This window comes from Mustela nivalis, assembly GCF_964662115.1.
Source record: "Mustela nivalis genome assembly, chromosome: 9".
Classification (NCBI taxonomy): Eukaryota; Metazoa; Chordata; class Mammalia; order Carnivora; family Mustelidae; genus Mustela; species Mustela nivalis.
Genome location: NC_139028.1, coordinates 29,476,525 through 29,498,838, shown reverse-complemented (window position 1 = coordinate 29,498,838; position 22,314 = coordinate 29,476,525). Strand labels below are relative to the sequence as shown.

The 22,314-nt window shown below is 48.3% G+C and overlaps 1 protein-coding gene and 1 long non-coding RNA gene across 6 annotated transcripts in view; one reads left to right on the top strand and one right to left on the bottom strand.

Annotated features, from left to right (window-relative positions):
* Nucleotides 1-8,766: 8,766 nt before the first annotated feature.
* On the bottom strand, nucleotides 8,767-11,378 carry LOC309841077. Its single transcript, XR_014298925.1, has 4 exons — nucleotides 11,327-11,378; nucleotides 9,947-10,037; nucleotides 9,630-9,814; nucleotides 8,767-9,258 (listed from the first exon to the last, which is right to left on the bottom strand). It is a non-coding gene; the product is annotated as an uncharacterized lncRNA (long non-coding RNA).
* Nucleotides 11,364-22,314, top strand: part of KIRREL3 (kirre like nephrin family adhesion molecule 3) — a 546,897-nt gene continuing 535,946 nt past the window's right edge. The window contains exons 1-2 of one of the 5 annotated variants that reach the window (XM_082683923.1): nucleotides 11,364-11,497; nucleotides 13,999-14,452. In XM_082683923.1, coding sequence (XP_082540049.1) covers nucleotides 14,398-14,452 — 55 coding nt within the window. In that variant the 5' untranslated portion in view covers nucleotides 11,364-11,497; nucleotides 13,999-14,397. Of the gene's footprint in view, nucleotides 11,582-13,998; nucleotides 14,453-22,314 lie in introns of all 5 variants that reach the window. The other 4 variants (XM_082683922.1, XM_082683924.1, XM_082683925.1 and 1 more) reach the window with 4 other exon arrangements.

The window sequence follows — 22,314 nt, the reverse complement described above, 5'->3', positions numbered from 1 at the left end:
GGCCTGGGCCAGGTGAGTCCCATTTGATGAGTCATGCACTGGCTCTCCCAGAAGCCTCATCTAGTGGGCTTCTGTTGACCTACCGTACTGGGGGTCTTGGGTCACGTGATGCTCCTCCAGCTGCAAGGGAGCTGAGGAGGTCCCTAGTTTTAAGTGGTTACAATGACACTCAGAAAAAAATTGGGGTTTTGTTAGTAAGCGTTCGAGGATAATGAATACCCAACAGGTAACTGGGCCATCTCAGCCCCAAATGCCTTCCTGCTGTAGTTCAGATAGTCTCTGGTTCTACCCAACCGACCCTTCTGGTCCCATTTCTTCCCGCCCCCTTCGTATCCCAGCCCAGACGAGAGCATCAGTGCACCAAACCCCACCAGGCAGGTGCTGTTTTCTCTCCCTGCGTCGCCCACCCCTTTTCTAAGTTCACCTCTTCTTTAAAACCCAGCTGAGACAGCACCCCACTCATCCTGATGCTGTCAAATGCAGTCAAAATTAACCTCCAACTTTTCTATTCTTTTGTAACATATTGTATTTATCTCTGTTAAAGCACTACTCACATCCCACTTGGAATTATCATTTGCCGTGCCTGTATCTGCCTCATTCAGCAGGATGGAAGCTTCAGAAGAGCCGAGATCATATCTTGTTTATCTCCAGCACAAAGTTTAAAGTGCTCTGTGTCCCATAGTAAATGCCTCGGTGTTTATAATGGAAATTTTTTTTTTTTTCCGTTTTGCTTGCATGGCTAATGATAGGTGAAAATGAACATCTCAGAAAACTGTGTGAGTGAAAATGTTGTGACCTCTCAACCCCCCGGAATAGTCTAGTACCACCCCCTCAGAGGCTGGAGGGTGAATTCTAGAATTCTCTTCCAGCCAGTGGACCCTGTGATCCATTTAACGCCCAAAGGATAGGGACTCTATGATTCAGTGACTGGTGGCTTATTCTGCCTCTTCCGAGCTCTAAGCTCACGAGTGAGACATGGACCACAGTTCCTTTGCCCTTTTGATTGGATCTGAGCCCCCTGAATTTCCACCAGGTTGTTCTGGGCTGACCTGTTTTCGTTTCCAGGTTGAATCTTTATTAAGCTGAAGTGACGGCTAGTCTCTCCATCCCCTGACCACCATCGTACCGCCAGGATTCCTTCTCGTACCTTCTTCACTGTGCTCTGTGCCCTGAGAAACTGACTCCGTGGCATTCATCTCCAGATTCCTTTTCCTTCTGATGTCCCATTGGATTCAGCTATCAAGAGTCACCAGAAAGAGATGGGAGAGAGAAGGGGTTATGTTTCTTCCGCCGCCTTTCTGCTTCAGGATTAGGTCCTGATACGGGCAGCACCTGTCCCTCTATGACTAGAACTCTTACCACTTGTCCCCCCACCCCCACCCCATGCTTCAGTTCTCAGAGGCTCCAGAGACACTGGTCCCACCACACACTATTTCAGGGTGAGGGCAGTAATGGCTGAATCACTGTTCCTTGTCCCTAAGTGCCCAATACCAGCTTCTATTGGTTCCCTTCACCCTGCCCACACCTCTATATGTAGTCTAGAAATTTCTTTTCTAGACTAAATCTAGAAATTTCCTTCAGATTCCCAGCTAAGTTATTTTATGCCAGGATACAGACTGGCATGCCTCCTAGGCCCTTTCTCCATGATCTGCAATAAACGTCTTCAGTATAACAAGTGATTCAAATTTTGAACTGGCTCCACAAACGTGCTTTCGATTATCGTCTCCGGAGAAGCCCTGGGTAGTGTTTTCCTTGCCTTCTCCAAGGACGGAGGGAATCTGCCTCAAAGACTCAGATCTGGTGTCTTTTTCTACAACTTGTACGATCTGGTGTCTGTTTCTGCAACTTGCACATTTCAAGAATTAACCTCCTTCTCTAATACAGAAAATGACACCTGTCCTGGGGATAGGAACAGGGGACATGTGCCTGATTGATATTAAAGTCTCTGGTTAATTAGATCTAACACCCAATCAATTGAAGAATGCTTTCTCCAAGACTTCATCCCTCGCTGGAGTCAAAAGGTTTGAATGCGGAGAGCTGATCTAATAAACATCAAGTGGTCACTCTTTGAACCCAGGACAAACCGTTTTCTGCTTTGTTTGTGTGCTCCTGGGTGGGCTGAGAGAACGGAAGCCCCCAAATTCTCCCTGAGACCAGCATCCGAGAAACACAACCTCAGGCAAGTAGAGGGCAGAGATAATCTTTTTCTCTTGTCTTCTCTCTCTCTCTCTCTCTTTCCCTTCTCTCTCTATCTTTTAGCAGAGAAGGGGCAGTGGTGGAAAGAATACCCCTAAAGCACTTGTTCATTTTTGTGCATAGAAAGTGATTAACAAATCTGGACTTGATAGTGATTAGTTCAAGGTGAAAGCTGTCTTGCTCCCCCCCTGAGGTCTGCTGATCATCGTTTGCCTGTGTGTTTCAAGAGTTCATTTTCGGTCCTGTTTTCATCTCCTATATTTAGGCCATCTCCTATATTTAAAACCCTGGGGGCTCGGCGTGGCTCCTATTTCCCCTGGGCCCTCACCTATTCCCTTGTGCCCCCTTGCCCTGACCATGACAACAATTACTACTTTACTGGGAGCCTGGATCAGATAAGAATGAAAGAAACAAGTCTTCCCTTGGAAAGCAGAGAAAAAAAAGAAATGAACACTTCCATTTCTGTTTCCTTGAGGCATATTAAAGCAGACTATCTTTGGAATCTAAGAGATATATTGTTAAATGCAAAGAAGACATAATTGCAGAGTAATATATATCATGTGTGTCTCTATTTATGCAAATGTATATAGAATGCTTGTCCTTAGTTGTGTATGTAAACACATAACAGAAGACTAGAAGGGTCCACACAAAACTGATAATGGTGGTTACCTCTGGGAGTAGATTTGGGGTGAGGATTGGAGAAAGAAAGTATTCACATTTTCCTCTGTATGTTGTAATATTTGATTTTTTAAGTGAGATTGTCTTTTTTAGCTTTTGCTTACATAAGTAATATATGACTTCAATCACCAGTAGTGCATTCTTTAAAATAAAAAATTTTAGGTCTTTTCTTTCCCTTATGTTCTACAAGGAAAAACCAAATCAATTTTTTTAAGTTAAAAAAAATTGAGATTTCTTCACTTGAAATACATTCTCTATCATGTTGGGGTGTCATTGTGCTTCCTGATGATGATTTAAAATAGATAGTAATGAATCATCTTCCCCAGCAAGTTTGACTCAGTCAAGTAAAAATGATTCAAAGGAAATCAAAATTAGGAATTAATCTCATTCTCTATTACAGTTATGCTTCTCCTATCGAGTTTTCTGGCTTGTGATGTAGGAGATGGTACATGAAGTGGAAAAGAGAGGGCAGTGGGTATCCATGTCTCTAACCTAGCCACAACTCAGGTCAGACTTGAACTCTGAGCCTTCCTGCTCCAGCGGAGGCCTTTGCCAAATTTCCCTGTCTACCCTGCCCACAGCAGACCCTCCCTCCTCAGAGCTTCTGTGTCACTGGATCACTGTCAGCTTGTCTCAAAAGCTCATGCTATTGTCCTTTATGTCTTACTAGACTGGAACAGACTCCCTGAGGACAGAATGCAAATCTTCTTCAGCTCTATGCTGCCAGCTCCTGTTTCTAATGCCTGACACAAAGTAGGTGCTCAATAAACGTGCCCCATGAATATTTGAATGAATGAATGAATAAGTGGTTGGCTGAATCAAGCAATGCTTCTGATTCGTGTCTTCACCTGCATTGGAAAGTATTTGAAGATAAGGAGGGACCTGTGTCTTCAGTTTTTTGTGTTCTTTATAGTATCCTAAGAAATGCAAGCATTCAACAAATATCTGTTGACCAATCTCTCATTTATTTTATTTTATTTTATTTTAGGATTCATTTAATTTAAGATTTCAGAGAAAGAGTGGGGGTGGGGGCAGGAGCAGAGGGGATGGTAGAAGGAGGGGCAAGAATCTCAAGCCAACTCCGTGCTGTGTGCAGAGCCTGACATGGGGCTCAAACTCACAATCCTGAGAACACAAACAGCTGAAACCAAGAGTCAGAGGTTTAACTGACTGAACCACCCAGGTGCCCCAATCTCTTGTATTTTAAAGGATGATGAAAAATATTCACAGAGATTTATATCTTGGTTTTTTTTTTCCCCTGCCAACCTATTGACAAGAAAGAGAAAAAGAGATGTTTTCTTTCCGTCATGGTAGCAAATTCAAATGGGGTACAGAAAAGTGGGAAATGTTGACAAAAGAGGAGAATGGAAATTCACCTCCTGACCTTTTCAAGCTACTGTCTCAGGACTTTCTATGCCCCTCTAGAGCCTGGTGTTTTCTTACTGTGTACTTTTTCCTCCCTGTCAGGAAGCACGCCAAAGCTCAGTAGAGAGCCTGTTGCTGAGTGATCTCTGAATTTCAGGTAGTTAAAGTAGAAAGTGGCACTTCATAATTATATAGTAATGGCATAATTATCTGAAGGTGCCTTATAATTACATCCCTCCTCCCCAAGCTCCTTGAGCTGCTTCAACTGGGATACATGGTTCCTGTCCCCTTCCTGTCCTGTGTCAATGCAATGCCACTGGGCCAACAGTAAGCATTTGGCAGGGATGGTTGTATCTTAATAAAGAAGCAACCCTCCAGTGGATTCTTTCAAAAACTTAGAACTCATGGGCTATCATGGCTCCTATGTGGAAAATTCCATTGCAAGTCATTCTGCACACAGTGCCAGATAAATGAGATGGGAGGTTGAGAGATCATTGTGAAGCCATTAAATCTAGATACTTCTTCAGTATTATCTCACAGGGACTCTGTGACCTCCGTACACCATCCTGAAGATCTCCCCCAGACCGCCATATGCAATTTGTCCTTACTTGTAATTTCCAATCCCATGACAACCAGATTTCCTATTGGTTTAGCTTTGAAAGAAAAGAAAAAAAATCACCACCACTCTCCACCAAAGAAAAACATCCGCATGCTTCCTTTGTCTTGAGGTGGAACAGAGCTCCAAAATGGCAACCTCAGAGCAAGCAACACACCCAGATACAAGGACAGAGAGTGAAAACAATCAGCTCAGGGGGGAATAGCAAGGGAACTTTCAGTCAATAGCATACATCACCTGCTTTGAAAAATGGCTGCCTGCATGAACACCCCGTCTCAAGAAAGAAAGGGCCAAGGGAGCCATTAATGAAAGCAAGAAACTCAGTTTTACATCTCATTCAAAAGATGGATTCACTGTACTCCTCTCAGTCCAGGTGGGAAAGTCAGTTTAGTGTGGAATTTGTCTGCCCTCACTGAAAACTCCAGTTAGGCAATGAATTATTCCAAGTAAATTAAGTGTATCGATCCCCTCCCCTTTCTGACACTTTGCAGATATTGCTATCAAATCATGCTCCATGCAAGTGTCAGTTTTTGCCACAGACATCTGAAGAGGGGAGCAAATAATCTCTTGAGTTTCTCGGAGCCTAATAAGTAGTCGTGGGGTATGATAGACCTGGAGGGGACCAGACAATGAGATTCCCACTGTGATGAGCCCAGCTGGTTCACATAGAAGGCTAGCACACTCAGCTGATAAGAACAAGGTCATGGGTGTGCTCCCATATTTCTCAGGGAGCATCAAGTCTGGGCACGGTTCCTACTGAACTCTGGCCCATTTTCATGCAAAAGCAAGTAAGCCATAGATAAGATCAAGCAAAGGAATATGGAGAGGAATCGTGACTCTATCACAATTCTGCAAGAACAGTAAGACCTCAGAGCCTATGAGTAGGGAGTAGGCTGAAACTTCTATAAAGTGTAAGGAGTCAGCCTCTTTCAAGGTGAAGGCGTGCGTCATTTTATTAGGGGGCTCAAGTCGGGCTTGCTTCTTTGATTTTTCTTCCCCATCATAATGATCAGACTCATCTTTTTCTGAATGATAAATTCGTAATCCAAAAACAATGGAACAAAACAAAACAAAAGATATTTCTCTGTCTTAACTAGTTGAGCTGTCTTTTTGGGCCAAGAACAACCATACAAAGGCTGTGGAATGTATTTCAAGGATGAATTGTCTAGAGATGAATGGTCTGGCTCAGGTATCCAACAAATGTATACTATAAAGTATTATTTTCATCCACATTAAAGTCTCTTATTGCATTCTCAAATGCTTATGGTTGAAAGGATGGGATGTCTGAATTTGCTTCAAAATAATCCAGTGAGATGGGAGGAAGGGAAGAAAGATGAAACATAATTGGCCATGGCTTAATCATTGTTGAGGCTGAGTGATGGTCCATGGGAATTCTAATACCAGTGGTTCTCAAACATTAGCAGGCATCCAAATTATCAGCAGGCTTGTTAAAACACAGATAGCTGGACCCCAACCCAGACATTCTGATTCCAGAGGTCTGGGGTGGGACTGATGGATTCACCTCTCCAACAAGTTCTCAAGGACTACTGATGCTCCTGGCCCGGGAACCCCACACTGAGAACCGCTGTATTACCCCAGACTCTCCACTTCTATACGATTACAAAGAATCAAGGGGGACTATGCTGGGCTGGCACAATGAAGCAAGCTGGAGAAGGAGTTTCTGCCTCTCCTGCTCACACCTTCAGACAGACACGGACAACAGAAAAAACACTTAGCAATCAATTCAATTCGAACTGGACTGAGTTGGGGAAATTAATGTTGGTTTTTCTCATGGGCTTTGAACCTGTGTTCATATAATCATTATGGAGTGTGCTGGCTTCTCCACTGGTTTAGGACTGTGCAATTAAACATTCCGAATAACAGAGATTTCTAGCTGTACTTCTAATACAGGAGCTGGAGTTGGGCTGTGTTTTATACACAAGGCTAACACCACCTCCCATATTTGCCTGGGACTTGGGTTTAAAATGTGTACTCAGAAAGCTTTCCCTCTAGATTTTCAGATGGACCAAGTTCCAGGTGTTGGATGTGGAATTTCTTGGATCTCATGGGGTCTAAAAGCATCTGATAATGAAGAAAGAAAATCTCAAGCTTGAGACTGGATAGTCATAGAAACAGGACTTTGTCTGCCTAATTTTATTGTGTTTAGATGTCATTTGGCAAATAATTGTTAGATGCCAGGCATTGAGTGATACATTCGGCAAAAATCAATTTCCCCAAATGATCCTTGACCTTGAAAATTCCCCCAAATGATCCTTGACCTTGAAGATTTCACATAGCGTGTAGAAGGTAGATGTGTAAATAAGTAATTGTAATTGCTAACTGTTGTATAATAAGAGCTCATGAATGCTATGGAAACTTAGATGAATAAGATGCTCATTTTTCACTGAGGGGAGGAGGAGGGAAGCAAACTTCCTATGGGAAGAGAGTTCCAATTGGTTCTCGAGCAAGGGCCACCTGTTTTAAAGGCCCCAAAGGGGCGAGGGAAGGAGGAAAGACATGCCAGGAGAGGAAATGGGCTGAGAACAGTATAGAAAAGGAAAAGTGTCTGCTGCCCCTAAGCCGTGAAGAGTAGTCTGGCTTAACAGTGAGTTGTGAAGGAGGGGGCTGGCAGTGAGGCAGAAAAGGTACATTGGTTTAATAAGGCCTTATAACACGATGGAGAGTTTATACTCTACCGTAGGGAGCATGCGCATTTTTAAGCCTGGGGAAGATATTACAGAACTGCATTTCAAATGCATGTGGAGGGCCCAAGGGTGAGACTTGGCAGTGAGTTGAGGGGGTGGTATAGATTCAGGCAGAGGTGATGAAAACTGGAGCTTGAGCTCCAGAGTTCAGAATATTTTGGGTAGGAGGCCCATTGCCAGCATGTTAATAGGAAAGGGGTGTGTGTGTGTGTGTGTGTGTGTGTGTGTGTGTGTGTGTGTGTGTATGTGTGTGTGTGTGTAAGGGTCTGAACATACAGAAACTTATTTAACTTTATAAAGATGGATGTATAACTTTTATATTTATCTCTAGATAGATTTTTTTTTTTTAATATGGACAGAAGGAAGGAAGAAAAGAAGGAAGGGAGGAGGCAGAGAGAAATCCAGGAGAGAAGGGAAAGTGCTGTACACAATAAGCAAACAAGAGAAAGGAGTTGGTCACCCGGGCAGGAAGCAGGACGAGGCTAGTGGTGAGGTGCACCTGTTCCCTGGGCTGCCAAAAGGTTTACTAAATTCTAACATCGGTCGGCCCCAGGGCATGTGTGTGCCTGTTTGTGTGGGGAGGGGTCATGAAATGTAATAATGGGGGAAAAGACTAAAAAGCAGCATAATCTCTAAGACTTTGAATACCACAAATGAGTCATCAAGTGGAGTTTCACTTTGTCTTTCCATATTTCCACAATTAGCCTATTCATGCACACAAAAAGAGCACATGGCACATTCCGAAATGACACAAGACTTGTTCTGAGCACTGAAGAGGGATGCTGGGACTCGTCTTCCCTGCCGTCCCTGGAGCGTGGACAGAGGTCCTGGCCTCTGCACTCCGGCGGCGATGAGACAAGGCAAGGGGGCCCCGGCACCTCCTTTCATAACGTTTCTCATCTCTTTTCTTCCCTGTAAATTATACTCTGCAGGCCTTTGCTGAGAGAGATAATGCTGTTCCCATGTGAATTGAATACCCAGTGCCCCACATGCATGAGTGTGTCAAGGCTAACCAGGTCTATTGTTCTTAAACAGTGCTGCCGGAGAATTGTCTCCTTGTGCAGAATGATGCTGAAGAGATAAAAATATCTTTCATTTCTATAGTGCTATGCATCTTAAAGTGTGTTCCACATTTTGCAAACTATATATAGGCTCAATTCATTACCCATCCCCATAAAATACAGCCAGAGCCGTGGCAGGCACATGCCAGATGTTTGACAATGGTTTAATAACGCAGCGAAGAAGAAGTTAAATTGGATTCAGAAAACAGGAAATAGGATGTGGGGCACTAGGTAAACTTTTCCATTCATTCAGCATTATGTGTTGAGTGCTTACCCCCTACCAGGGCAAGAGCTGCTGCAGGGATCGTGAACTGGGGAGGCCCTGCTTCTACCTGCATGGAGCTGCCAAGATTTCGAGGAAGAGTCACAAGCAGCCCCATTGTCCAGTTGAGTAGGATCTGTATGAAGACGGACTTAAAAATACAAGGTGTCCTGATCCTTATTGCCTTTCAAGGGAAGTCTTTACCACCAGCCACCCCGGCCTCAGCACTCCCTTGCTTTAATGAAACGTTTCCATCCAATGAAATTATAGGATGTATGTTGAAGAAAAGCTGTTCTGGAACCCAGAATCCAGGCTGGATGTGGGGTATGGTTCTGGGGAAAATAACGAGAGGAGGGAAAGCACCAGTGGAGCAAGCTGTGGAAAGAGAACAGTCAGTGCAGGAGGAACTTTGGAAGGGTTGGGGGAAGCTGAAACCAACAAGAGAGCAGGGCAGTCTGTGTAGATTTCAGGCCAGCCACTGTTTTCTCTCCGGGGTGGGGATCATCCATGCCTAGTCACTTGCTCTGACCCTGGGGGCTCCATGCAAGCACCCCCAAATCTCTCCAGTCTTAGAGGGGTAGCCTCTGGAGAATAGGCAACAGACTCTCAAGACTGGGAGGGGCTCTGGAGAGCCACTGTCTTAATCCAGTCATTTTCATAGATGAAGAAAGCCATCCGTGCCCAGATTCATGAAGTGACTGCAAAAATTCAGTGTGTCTAGGTCAGAGCCGGGTCCATAAACTCACCATGATGCCCTCCTTCAGGCTGGGTCTTTGCCGAATCAAGGGAGACAGAGTCACCCTGCCCTTTGGAGGATGTTTCCAAAAGCTGAAGACTTCATCCTTTGGGCCTTTCTGCACTCTCATGGAAAGACTGATCACAGGAATCAGGGCTTATAACCCACCTCCGCAGATGTCATAAAGAAATGTGGCTCAGAAAATGAAAAAGAAATTGGTTAGAAGACTGTGACTGTCCAGGTCAGACAGGCTGCCACCTAGGGAGGACCCCTGAAGACCATTTGGTCTCTGGAAGGATATGAGGCTTGGAGCTCTTATTAACTTACCCAGGACGGAGAGTCGGATTACCCTAAACTCCTGGGAGAGGCCCGTTCAAGATGTGTTTAAAATCCCTGGACAAGAAGGTATTAGCCAGCTCTGGCAGGATATATGAAAAACAAAAGGAAATGTGGTTTATAATGTATCTGTGCAACAAATATTGTGAAGAGGCATTAAACAGGAAATTCTCCACTCATGATGACTGCCTGTCTCCTAAAACCACCTCTCCCTCTTCCTCTCTTTATTCGGAGTAACAGCACCTGGGGAACACGAGGAGACAGAGAGAGCGCGCCCAGCCACCAGGAGCGGGGTGGGAGAGAGGGAAGAGGTGGGTGGTACAGATATAGGGCTGAAGGTTGGGGGCTCTGGGCCGCATCTCAGCCCCCCATCAGCTTCCTGTAAGGCCTCAGGCAAGTGAGCCTAGGCAGACCCACCTAGAAAGGATCCAGCCTGACAGATGACCTCCAGGGCAATTTTTGTGTCATTAAAAAGCCAATGAGCTGTTTCATAAATTTTTTCCCATGTCTCCACCTGTGTTTACTTCCTCCCAACTAGAAGACAAACTACTTCTCAACTAGAAGGTCTTCGTGTATTCATTCCACACATCTTTCTTAAGTATCCCACACAGGCCTTTGCCCAAATGGAGGAAATAAATATTACAGACATTGAACTCACAGCCAAGGGAAAGGTCACTGGAAAGTAGTGATGAGCTAGGGTCTGCATGGTCAATAATGAACTCCACCAGGAGCTTCAGCAACAACTCCTTCCCCACCCCCCAACTGCTGCACCTAGACCCCTCCTGCCTCACTCTCTTTGTCCCAGACCTCAGAAAACTCTGGGGGCACGCTTTCTGCCAGGAGAGCCAGGTTTGGAAGCAGTCCTGCAGAGACTTGGCCCTTCCAAAGCATCTTGGCCGCAGAGTAGCAGAACCTGCAGGCAGCCTTCATTCTCTGTGGGCTCCGGCCTCCCCGTAGTTCTCGCCCGCCAGCGCCAGGCGGTTCAAAGGACACAGGACTGGGCACTGAAGGCCCAGGAGCCAGGGGGGCTGGGGACTGAAGAACTCGGCCTCCCCGGCTAAGGTCCAGGAGAGGAAACGCTGGAGAGGTTGCCACCTGCTGGCGAGGGACCCCGGCTTGAGCGGTGGGCGCATCAGAGACCTGAAGCCGGGATGTGCAGAGAACCAGAATTCGGGCAGTTATCCAAGTGCTTGGTTTTCTGCTGTCTCTTTAGGACTGTCACCTCCACGGGGTCGTGCCCGGAGCCCAGGTGCCTCGCGTCCCGCCTTCGGGACGCGCAAGCTCCCACAGGGGAGGGGGGCGGTCTTCCTCCTCCCCTCCTTTCCCCTCCTCTCCCCATCTTTCCCCTCCCTTTCCCTCCCCTCCATTCGCCTCGCCTCGCCTCGCCTCGCCTCGCTTCGCCCCGCCGCGCGCTCCGAGGTCCAAGATTCTCCACTCTTCTCCATCAGGTGGAGCCGTCCGCGCTTCCCGCCCCCCGCCTCGCCCGCGAACTGTGCGCAGGCACCTTGCAGCGCCAGGAGGTTAACCGAGGCCCCGGAGGAGGTGAGGCCAAGGAGCCGGCGGGCGGAGATGGCCGGGCCGCCGTCGGGGCTGGCGCCAGAGCCCGGCCGGCTGTGGGTCCTGCAGGTACCGCTGTCGTTCTCGCCGCCCCACGTGGTGGTTGCCGAAGATTGCCGTGGTTTTTCCGGCACTCAAGCTTGAAACGCCTCCCGGCCCTTTTAGAGGCAGGCAGCTCACCACTTAATCCAAGCTTTCTTTTTCCTTTCTGCCGGAGACCGGAGACCGGACGCTGCGGGGAGGGGGCGGAAGGGGGTTGGGTGGGGGCGGGGTGGGAGGAGAAGTGAACGGCCCAGCTGGCGATCTCAGCCGGTTTGAGGGTCCTGAGGCATCTCAGGGATCAGTGGGAGAGGGAAACAAGGTCCTTCCAATCTCGGATTCCTACCATCCCTCCCCTGTCCAAGATCGAGTGTGTGTGCGTGCAGTGCGCACACGCCTGTACGTGAGCCTGCTTTCGTGTATTGCACAGTTCGCTAGCTTCATGACCCTGGTTTTGTAATATTTCCTTGGGGGCTGAATTAATCTGGGCCCCAGGCCACTTAGGAATTAGGAGTCAAAATGAAACAGCAGCTTAAAGGATAAATGTTAGTTAAAATATCCAGTATTGCTTTGTGGGTATGGTCTACATTCTAATATTATTAGTCTTACTCGCTGCAAGGCTTGCCTTAGGAATGGTGCCCAGACTTTAAATTTCTCCCCTCACCGGGTAGGTTTTAATGGAGAGCTCCTACTAAAGTTAAAGCACTCTACCTGCCATGTTCTCACTCTTGACATGTTGTTTGGCATAGGCTGTTCAGAATCACCACCCATCCTGTGAATGTGTTTCTGATTTGCCTCTTCTGTTTCACTGTCTTCTCCGTCAGCGGGGCTGAGGCTGTGCTGACACTAGGCTTCTGTACCTTGTTGCTAATTTAGCTGATGGGATGCCTCTTTGGGGTCCTCTTGTTTTTTGTGGCTCAGCATTTCTTTTTCTCCCCCCAAGGTTGCTTACAAATTTCCCTTTTATCTATTTAACAACCTTGAAGGGATGCAGTTAAATAAACTATTAAGTTAAGAATAGAAAAGTCAACAAAGCAGACACCTACTAATTTGTAGATCTTTGATGTCAACTACCAGATGTAAGTAAGCTCCTACCAGCACATACTTTTCTCGGGGCCCTACTTCTCTTTTCTTGTTCATCAGTATCAAGGGATACATTTTTAAAGTTAACATCCACATGGAAACTTGGGAGTTGGAATGTGCCTGGAAGTCAGTAAAATCCCCCAAGTATGAAATACTAATGGAAGGAAGGCGAAAGAGTCCCCCAAACATGTCCCCAAGGTCCAGTAAATGAAGAAAGCAATAATTGATTTTATACTGAAAGGCACACACCAAGAGAGCGTCTTTTAGCTTTGGCCCCTTACTCTTTCATCTCCCCATCTTCTTCTGTAAAATGCTACATATTATACACAGTTTTAACTATCCTTATAGTTTGTACCTTATGTATTTACTGTGCTTCCATACTAAACTGTGAGTTCCAGAAGGCATGGTCTGTGCCTGGGATTTTAGCTCCCCCAGTGCCTGCTTATCCCGGGTTTATCTAAATGTCCATCAAGGAAACAGATGTAGATGTCCATCAAGGAAACACACATAGATAAATTGTTTGTTCTCCTGGAGGAAAACAGAGTTTGATTTGAGTGTGGGCTTCACGACAGGTAAAAGACCTGAAGGTTCTTCTGAGGCAGTTGCCTATGACCTTGGCCTCTCCTTCGCAATAGGATTCACAGCACCTCTTGGAGAAAAAGACACGCTCAGAGTGATGGAGTGCTTGTTAGAGGAGAGACTGCAAATGCCAAGGCGGGCTACTTCCCTCTCCTTGTTAGGAAATGCACAAACCAGGGTGGTAATAATAATAAATGGGCATGTGTCACAAACCTGCTTGATTTCCCTCTAGTTCCTTCATTTTGTTTTGGAGGACTAGTGCAAAGCAAACTATGGTCTAAATGTTCGGGTTTTTATTTCCCACTTCACCTCCCCCTTCTAGGAAAGTCTCCCAAAAATGTAAAACGTGCTTATCTCTTCCCCAACTCTGAGACTCCCGCTGCACGCGTTGGCCAAGTCCTTCCCCGGGAAGATGCATCCCCCCTCCCTCCGCTCCTCGCGGCTTCGCTGTTTCCCTTTCAGCCAGTTCCCAATCCCCCGTGCAAAGGCAGGGCACGCATATTTTAATGCGTGTGCATGCATATAGTCCTAACTTCACTCCCGTTGAACAACCTTATGCGGTGTGGACAAAAAGTCCCAGTCGGCTCCCCGTTCAAGATGCCTTTTGGTCAATAATGGTGACAAAAGCTGCATTCCCCCCATTTAGGGGGAAAAAGGAGAAGGGAAGAGAGAATAGAGCCCCCTCCCGCCACCCCCCGCCACCCTCCGCTTTGCATAGATCTCCTTTTTCCAAGTGTTTCCTCTTTAATTATGACCTGTTTCCCCTCCCTCTCCCCCCGCCCCAGCTTCAGTGAAAGGAGCCCTTCTGTCACTCGTCACTGGCTCCCGCGCCCGCCCGCTCGCGAGCTCGCTGTGGGAGGAGCCCGCGGGAGGAAGCCAAGCCGTGCGCCAGGGCTGCCGAGAGCCACAGAATGGATCTGCTCCGCGCGGGGACGTCGCTGACGAGCCCGGCTTCTCGCGGCGGCTAGGAGCCCGGCCACCCGGCCACTGGCGTCGGCAGGCTGCGGGGACCTGGAGGCTCGGGGAGAGCGGGGCCGCGCCGAGGGACGGACGCACGGACAGACCGATGGTTGGCGCGCGCCCGGGAGGACCGCGGCGGAGGCTGAGCACGGAGAGCCGCCCGGGAGGAGAAACTCACTGCCGACCCAAGTTGCCCCGCCGGCTCTCCCTCGCGGCGCTGAGGAATGAAACCTTTCCAGCTCGATCTGCTCTTCGTGTGCTTCTTCCTCTTCAGTCAAGGTAGGAGCCCCGCGCGGCGGCCGGAGTTGCTAGGAAAAGTCGGCTGGGGTGTCGGCTGGCGGGGCGCGGGGGGCTGGGGGCAGGAATCGGGGGGCCGGCTTCGGAAACTCACCCCGATCCTTGCGTCCGAGATGCGCCGGCGTGGCTTCTGTGCCTTTGCCGATGCAACATAATGGTCCTGTTTATTTTCCTTTTGCAAGGAAGAGGTGTGGGAGGGGTGACTTTCTCCTCTCACTTGTCAACCTCCAGCCCAAACTCTCCGATGCAAATGAGTTCTTTATGCTCCGGTATGTTAATGAGGCAGTTATCTGTGTGGCTCTGGCGCCCTGAACTTCTGGGCACCTCCTCTCCTTCCGACTCAGGTTGGGAGAAGGAGCGGGGCTGGAAGGGGAGCTTTGTTTAGGTGGCTCTTTCAGCTCGAGGAAGGTCTGACTTGCAGGAGTGGATTCAGAAGCCGGTGTGTGCGGTTGCACGGTGGCAGAGGGGTCCCCCGTTAGCCAGCGCACCGCCGTGGTGATGTGCGGTGGTTGGGGGGAGAAGCTGGGCAAGAGTTTCATTGAACGTAATATGCTCTGAATAAAGCTGAATTCTGAATCCCACTCAGCCCCGGATTCAGGGTCTAACGTGAAATGTCGCCCCTGGTGCTGATTGTTTACTTTGCGCAACCTAGCACGGGCAGAGGCTGGTGGACTTTTCCGGAAAGAACTTTGCTACCTCTGGGCTGGCTCCCTGCCCACGGGAGCCCTGGGGTGGGCTTAGGGGGCTGGCCTGGGGAAGGGAGGGGGCAGGCGATCTGGGCAGGGGCTGCGGGGTGCCTACTTAGCCAAAGGCATCAAAAGTCACCTGTGGAATTGAGTTCCAAGGGGGGAAGTAAATCAGCTCCTTCCCACTCGTTAGGCATGCCAGGAGCCCCTCTGCCTTCTGAGGCAGCATTTGTGCCAGCCTACTGGGCTCTGAGAGGGACAGGACTCTCAGAAAAATCCACAACAGAGCATGTCCATCTGTTGATTAAATGAAGGGTAAAAGTTTTCAAGGAAGCAGAGCCCCGCCATGGGAGGGGGGGTGGCTGGCTTTGCAAGCGAACTGCATGTCTCCTTTTTTTTCCCTGTCAGGGAGAAGCCAAATGTAAGCAGAAACCCATGCCTCCTGCCTCTGCTCTTGTAGTGGTACTCAGGGTCGCTGCACATTTCCCCTTTATCCAACTTTGCTCCTGGCCATCCTGATGAAACTCGGGATGGGGGGGGGGGCTTTCCCCCATTACGGTGTGTATATGCCCACCACCTGCATGTAATTATAATGTGGACACACACACACACTCGTGTATTCATAGGGTAGTGTGCATGTCACCAGGGCTCCCTACAGCAGCAGGAAGATAAATTGCCTTCCCTAGAGTTTTCAGGCTGAATGAATAAGAACTATCTCAGAACACTGGTACAGAAACAGTTTGGGTTATATTACCATTTTGTGAGATTACCCTCCTTGGATGCCTGTGTGCTGGCTGAGGGGCAAACACACACACTCACACACTCACACACTCACACTCCTGTCCTCCTTTGCCTCTTCCCACTGTACTCAGGAAGTCGCCTGTAGAATCCCTAAAAGGAGGAGCCCACCACGCCCCCCAATGTTCATGGGACCCGCGCACATGTTAATCTGCCCGTGTGTTGTTGAAAAACTGGAGCTGTGATTCTCCTCTGGCTTGGCATAAGACGCTTTTGGTGTCTGAGTGCCTCTTCGGTTGTCTGAATCACCGCAGTGTGCATCTTCTGCTTTACTTATCCCCTTTTCAGTACCAGAGCTCCTTCGTCACTCTTCTCATAGGAATCTTTAAATATTTACCTATGGAGGTTAAATGCTCCGTTTCATCTACCCTTAGCCCTGAGAGCACTAGGGAGAAAGCACGGTGCCCTACAATGCCTACTTCCTTGTGATTCCTGAGTGTTCTGAGTGTGGCCGGCACTGCCCGCCCTACCCAGTGGTAGATGTCATGATCCCCGGGGCTCCAAAAGAGGTCTAAAGAAAGACCATGAGGCAAAGTGGTGGTAATCAGCCAAAATCCTTTGCATCACTGGACACTGAAGTTTCCATGAATAGACAGCATTGGATGACAGGAATTAAGGGCCAAGTAGAATGCTTTTTATGGACTTTGGTGATATGTTACCTTTTGACTTGATCCATAGACCCGTGTTTTAACGTGGATGTTATCCTAAATATTGTGAATTCCGCAGAGGATTCTACTCAACCCTACACCTATATGATCAGTTCCTAGACTGTGCCCACCCCTACCTAGATCTGTAGACTTCTCAAGTTATTAGTTCAAGTGCATCTCTTCCGAGAGGTCGTGGGAGGACCTGCCCGCAGGCTCGAGGTCACTCCTGCAGACAACCCCTGCCTGAATTTGCATCCTGCCTGGCACACCCCACCGAGTTACCCGTTTGACCCCCCCCCCCCACCTCACTCACACTCTTCCTCCTGGGAAGCTTTCCAAGGAAATGTGCAGGGACTCAGGGATGCCCCTCCTCTCAGGGAAAACAAATGTCCAGGCTTCTTTTTGGACCTTTATCTGGCACTCTGGTGACACGTCCATCTGCTGCCCAGCACCTCTCCTGGTGGGAGCCTATGTGTCATCTTAGAGTTTCTGGAAATGCAATTCTTGTGCTTCCAGCTCCCGTTGTCTTAGTCCCCCTACGGAAGGAGAGCTTCAAACAGCGCTCTGAACACTTCCTTAGCAAAACACTGAAGTCAAAACTCTGAAATTCCCTTTCAGTTGCCCTTTCTGTCCCAACGTGCCTGGTATTTATTCACTTTTACTTGTTCTCGAACCTCTTTATAGGGAGTGAAATCCAAGTCTGTCAGTGTCAGTGATACGCTGTATCCCCTCTCCTTTTCAAGTTTGGGCTTTCTCCTGTAAATGGGAGATTAAATATTTATTTATCTTTCCTAAGGTGGCAGTAGAAAGACCAAATGGCGTGCCTCCATTTCCTCCCCTGCCAACGTCCCCGGGCCTGGCTCCCCACAAAGAAATGGCGAGCCGCCAGTGTGTGCTGCTTGTGGGTTTCTCTCTTGCTGGGGACGCCTCTCCCATCAGCTGTCAGGACCGCGTGCTTTGTACAGAGAGGGATAATGTCATAGCACAATTTGCCTCCTGTGGAGAAGAGGCATGTTCTGCTCCTGGGTGAAAAGGGATCGATTCTCTTGTCATCCATAAACTTGGAACTTGCGACATTTTTTTCCCTTTATCATTTCCGTTTGCCCACAACTGTTTCCCTCCATGCCTTCCTTCATCTTCAAGATGCGCGAGGCAGCCTGCACCTCCCCGTCTTAGGTAGCTGCGGAGGAGCCACGCGCTTGCAGGATGGAAGGTTGTGTTCCACAGCATATCCAAAAGTCTGGGCAAGGTGCAGTGACACTAAGTTGGTGCCTTGAACTCAGACGCTCTTTGGAAAGGTGTTCTATCTGCACACTGACATTTTCCCCTAGCACTTCCAGAATGTCCCATCTGGCCTTAGAACCTCCTGGAGTTGGAAAGCTCTAACTCTGACCCAATCCAGATCTCTCCTTGGATTTTCACATATGCCAGGCTGCTCTGAGTGTGTTGGGGGGATGCGGGGGTGGGGGGCAGTGAGAAATGGCATTTACCTGTCAGTGACAGTCCTTGAATTGAGGTTTCACCTGGGCTGTCACCTCCTCCTTGGGAAGAATCTAATTGACTTGCTCTCCTGACCTGCTGGCAGGAGTCACCCAAAAGGCTCTCTGACGGCTACCTGAAGGTCAGACGTTCGTGTTGACATCAGTCTCCAAGGGGAGAGAGTCTGAAGCCAAGAAGGGGCAAATAGCTTGTGAGGGGAGACACCCAGCTAGGATGAGGGAAGCTACGAGGATGACGGGAAGGAGACACTGCTTCGAGATGCCTTAACTTGGGAGAAGCTCCCTTGGGGAGGGAGATGGGCACCGAAAGATACCAGGAACACATCAGAGGCAGCCAGAAGAATGGGGGGCTCCTAGGGGGTACAGGCTGAGAAGGCATTGGAAAAAGAAACTGGGAGTGAACCGCAACTTAGCAAACATTGAACCTTGCCCAGAACTGTCATATAACAAAAGATGAGGCAAGTAATAAGCTGCTACCCGCACTGGCACCCCGAGTGGTATGACGTCTTGTCTAGAGGAGGAAGAATGGTTCCTTTTGTCCTGGAAGGTCAATGCACAACTGCCAAGGGTGTGGGACCACTTCTTGAACAAATCCTCAGTGTGAGGGGAACTGGGACACATCCCTTGGGCATGGGGGTGGTCTCCGTGTCTGCTGCCCAGCAGGGAGCTCTCTGTTGCCAGCCAGACCTATTGGGGAGGAAAGAGAAGCTCCCCAGGGGGAGAGGGGTGCAGATGGGGGTCAACGCCCGCACAGGGCACTTACAGGATACTGCAGGGGGCCTCCTTCTTGGGTTACAAAGGAGGATCTCACTTGGAGCATGGCAGCAGAAAGCTAGGCATGGCACCAAGGAGCCGCTCTCCCTGGTGTGCCTGTGTTGGTAGGAGCCAGGGCCAGCAGGAGATGGGGTGGAGCAGGGGATTAGGCCTTAAGATGCAATTTTTCTTTTTTGTTCAGCCCAGTGGGGGTGACTTAGGCGGCATTATATTGCAGACCCAAAAAAGCACATGAATAATCCAGAGTGAATTCAAGAGATTTCAATAGCAAAATAATAACAATACTAATGATATCTTTGATTTGCAGAGTACTTTTCTTCCAAGGAGATAAAAAGATAAACTGTTTTGGAAACATGAACAAGGAAAAGAAAATTGGCTGTGATGGAGGAGTGGGGAAGGAGGCCCAACAGCATTCATTTTAGGGTCTCCTAAAAATCAGAGCTGGGGCAGGGGCTGTTACATGGGCAAGAGGCATCATTCTGCAGCTCCCGTTCCTTATCCTTCTAAAATGGTGAAATACAAAACTTTGAGGTGAAAAACCAGGCATTTTTAATGGGAGTCAACTAGAAAGAGTGAGGCCACATATCCTGCCTGTGCCTGGGAGCAGAGACCCTGATTCAGCAGTGGGGAGAGTCGGGAAGATCAGGAGAAGGTAGGAACTTGCACTTGGACTCTCCACCCCTGCAGCGATCCTGATTTTAATGATGGTGCTGGCGGCACAGCCATTGGGGCCCCAGTCTTCCCACAAGGTCAGTGGACACCCCAGTGTTCATGTAGCAGGGTCGGGCTGGGACGGCTGCTCTGGGGGAGGTCTGCTCCCTTGGGTTACTTGTCGCCTCATTGCTGTCCACAGGGAGTGAGGAAAAAAACAAGGCTGGGCTAGCTTTGCCCTGTGCTCCAAATAGAGGGGGTTTTATTTCCATCGAGGAGATGGAGTCCATTGCATTGAGGCATGGATGATATTGTACATGGTTTCCTTTTCCCTAGGGGAACACCAGAATCTACAGTTAGGCATGCACGTCCGGTAAGAAGGTAGATAGATAACTTACAGATCGTTGCAATAGTTCTCACACTGTCACGCAAAGAATGCCATGTCTTGTTTCTACCAGACCTTGAAGATCAAGCCTGGAAGGACTGCAGCCTTCCAGGCTCTCTTGGAATCCACACCACTGCCATAGAGTGAAGATCTCCACCGCCATATTGAATGTGAACTTCCATTAACTTTCTGCTTCTGAACCACGAAAGGAGCTAGGGATCCAACATTGTGCTCCCCCCCCCTTTCCTCTTCTGAGTGTGAAAATGAGTATTCTGGCTGTATATTTCTAGAAGTCAGCAAATGTCAATATTGGATAAGTGTTTCCTTTCTATCACTACAATTTAGCATAAGCTGCTTGGAAACAAATGTCTTCCATAAGCATACAATGTTTCCATGAGTACACAGTCAACAAGGCTATGAGGATTAAATAAATGTCAGCTTTCCTTGGGTACACTGGTAACAAGTCAAAGCCGTGAAAATAGTGACCAGCTCGGGCAAATCCTGTTCCCTATTGAATTATTCATTTGCAGTCCTGGCTGGGGCTTGGAGGGTGAGAGGGGCTCACCCTTCCCCCTCACTCCTGGACAGAAAGGCAAGGAAGTAGCCAGACATAGAGACCCTGCCCCCTTCGGTGTTGAAGCCATATCATGCCCTTTTCAGATCTCCTCCCATCTGTGACCCCACGCTACACACACACACACACACACACACACACACACACACACACACACAGCTTATTGCTGAAATGCAATCCTATCCAGAGCTTAGAACCAATCTGCCATCTTCCTGAAATAAGAGGTGAGATCTCACTGTGCTCTTCTACATGGTATTGGTGTCCTCATTGGCAGAATGAGGCAGATTAACCTGAGTCCATTCTTTATTTTTAATTTTTGTTTTGAACACTGAAACCCAAACCGTAATGGTGTAAGTCATCAGTATTAAGAAGAGGCCTGAATATCAGGCAGAATGACCAAGATGGTCAGCTTCCTTGGCCTGTGTTCCCTGGACAGTTGTTTGTAAGTTCAGACTCTTTCTAACCCTTGCCTAGAAGACAGGAATTTGAAATCTGACACTGAGTTGCATGGCAACCAGGGCTCCCATTCATCATTCCACACTTTTCCCAGTGTCTCAGAGGGCCACATTCTCTTGGTCCTCCTTGATGCACTTGGGAACACCAAAGCTCAGCTGTTGGCCACTCAGCCCACCCTCATGGTAGGCCAGCTGTGTGGTGGGCACGATGCCAGGGACTTCTAAGGCAAAGACCCCCTAAGACATTATTTCTGCCCAGGTAGGGGCTCTCCATCTGGTCATGGAGCAGACACTTTGACTCATGGTTACATGACAGGCTCAGAGTTGTCGAGAGTATTCTGAGAGCTACTGAAATGACCGAGGGCATCAGGAAGGGCTGCACAGAGGCAATGACCTGACTTCAAAGGATGTCTCGGAGCCCTCCTGGGGAAGCACAGAAAAGAGTGTTCTGGGCTTGCCTTAGTGTGTGCAAAGAAGGCAGGACAGAATGCCATCTGTTCCGAAGCAATGGGTAGTGTGGGTGGCTGGAATATGAGTATGTGGAGGGGTTGTCAGAAGCTCAGGAAGGGGAGGGTCAGCTTGTCATAAATACCATGTTAAATGTTTTGATGACTTAACTCTCAGAGTTAAGTCTGTTCCTTAGAAACATTGTGAAGAGCTTCTGGGTCTGCACTCCTCTCTGTGCCATGCGTCCTGTGGATAAAAAAGGGGAAGAATCCATTTGTTATTTATTCTTCTTGCTTTGCCATGTCTTTTATATGGGGCTTTAAAAGTGTGGAACTGAATGGACATACACCCATTCTCTCCAGCTCACCTTCCTTCATAGCTGGTATGTAAAGGGCAGGGGGGAAAGTAGTGAGAGCGTAAGTGTGGAGGAACCGACCTTCCCTGTTGGTCTACTTTCCAGAAGGAGGCAGAGAAGAATAGCAGGTAGACGTATATTTAAGAACAATGTGTTGGATAAAGAATGTGGCGGGGGTTGGGGGGGTGCCTGGGTGGCTCAGTGGGTTAAAGCCTCTGCCTTCAGCTCAGGTCATGATCCCAGGGTCCTGGGATCGAGCCCCGCATCAGGCTCTCTGCTCAGCGGGGAGCCTGCTTCCTCCTCTCTCTTACTGCCTGCCTGTCTGCCTACTTGTGATCTCTCTTATCTGTCAAATAAATGAATAAAATCTTTATAAAAAAAATTAAAAAGAATGTGGCAGGGAATCACGGAGCACTCTGGATTGTGAGTCAAATGGCGGACTTACCCATATCTGGGGCCCCAGGAGGCTCACCTAACATTGAGGATGAATAGTAAGTAAACCAGGAAGGGAGACAAGAACAAGGACGAGATAAGTAAGAAAAGCCTAGAGACATTTTGCTGATGATTTCTTTG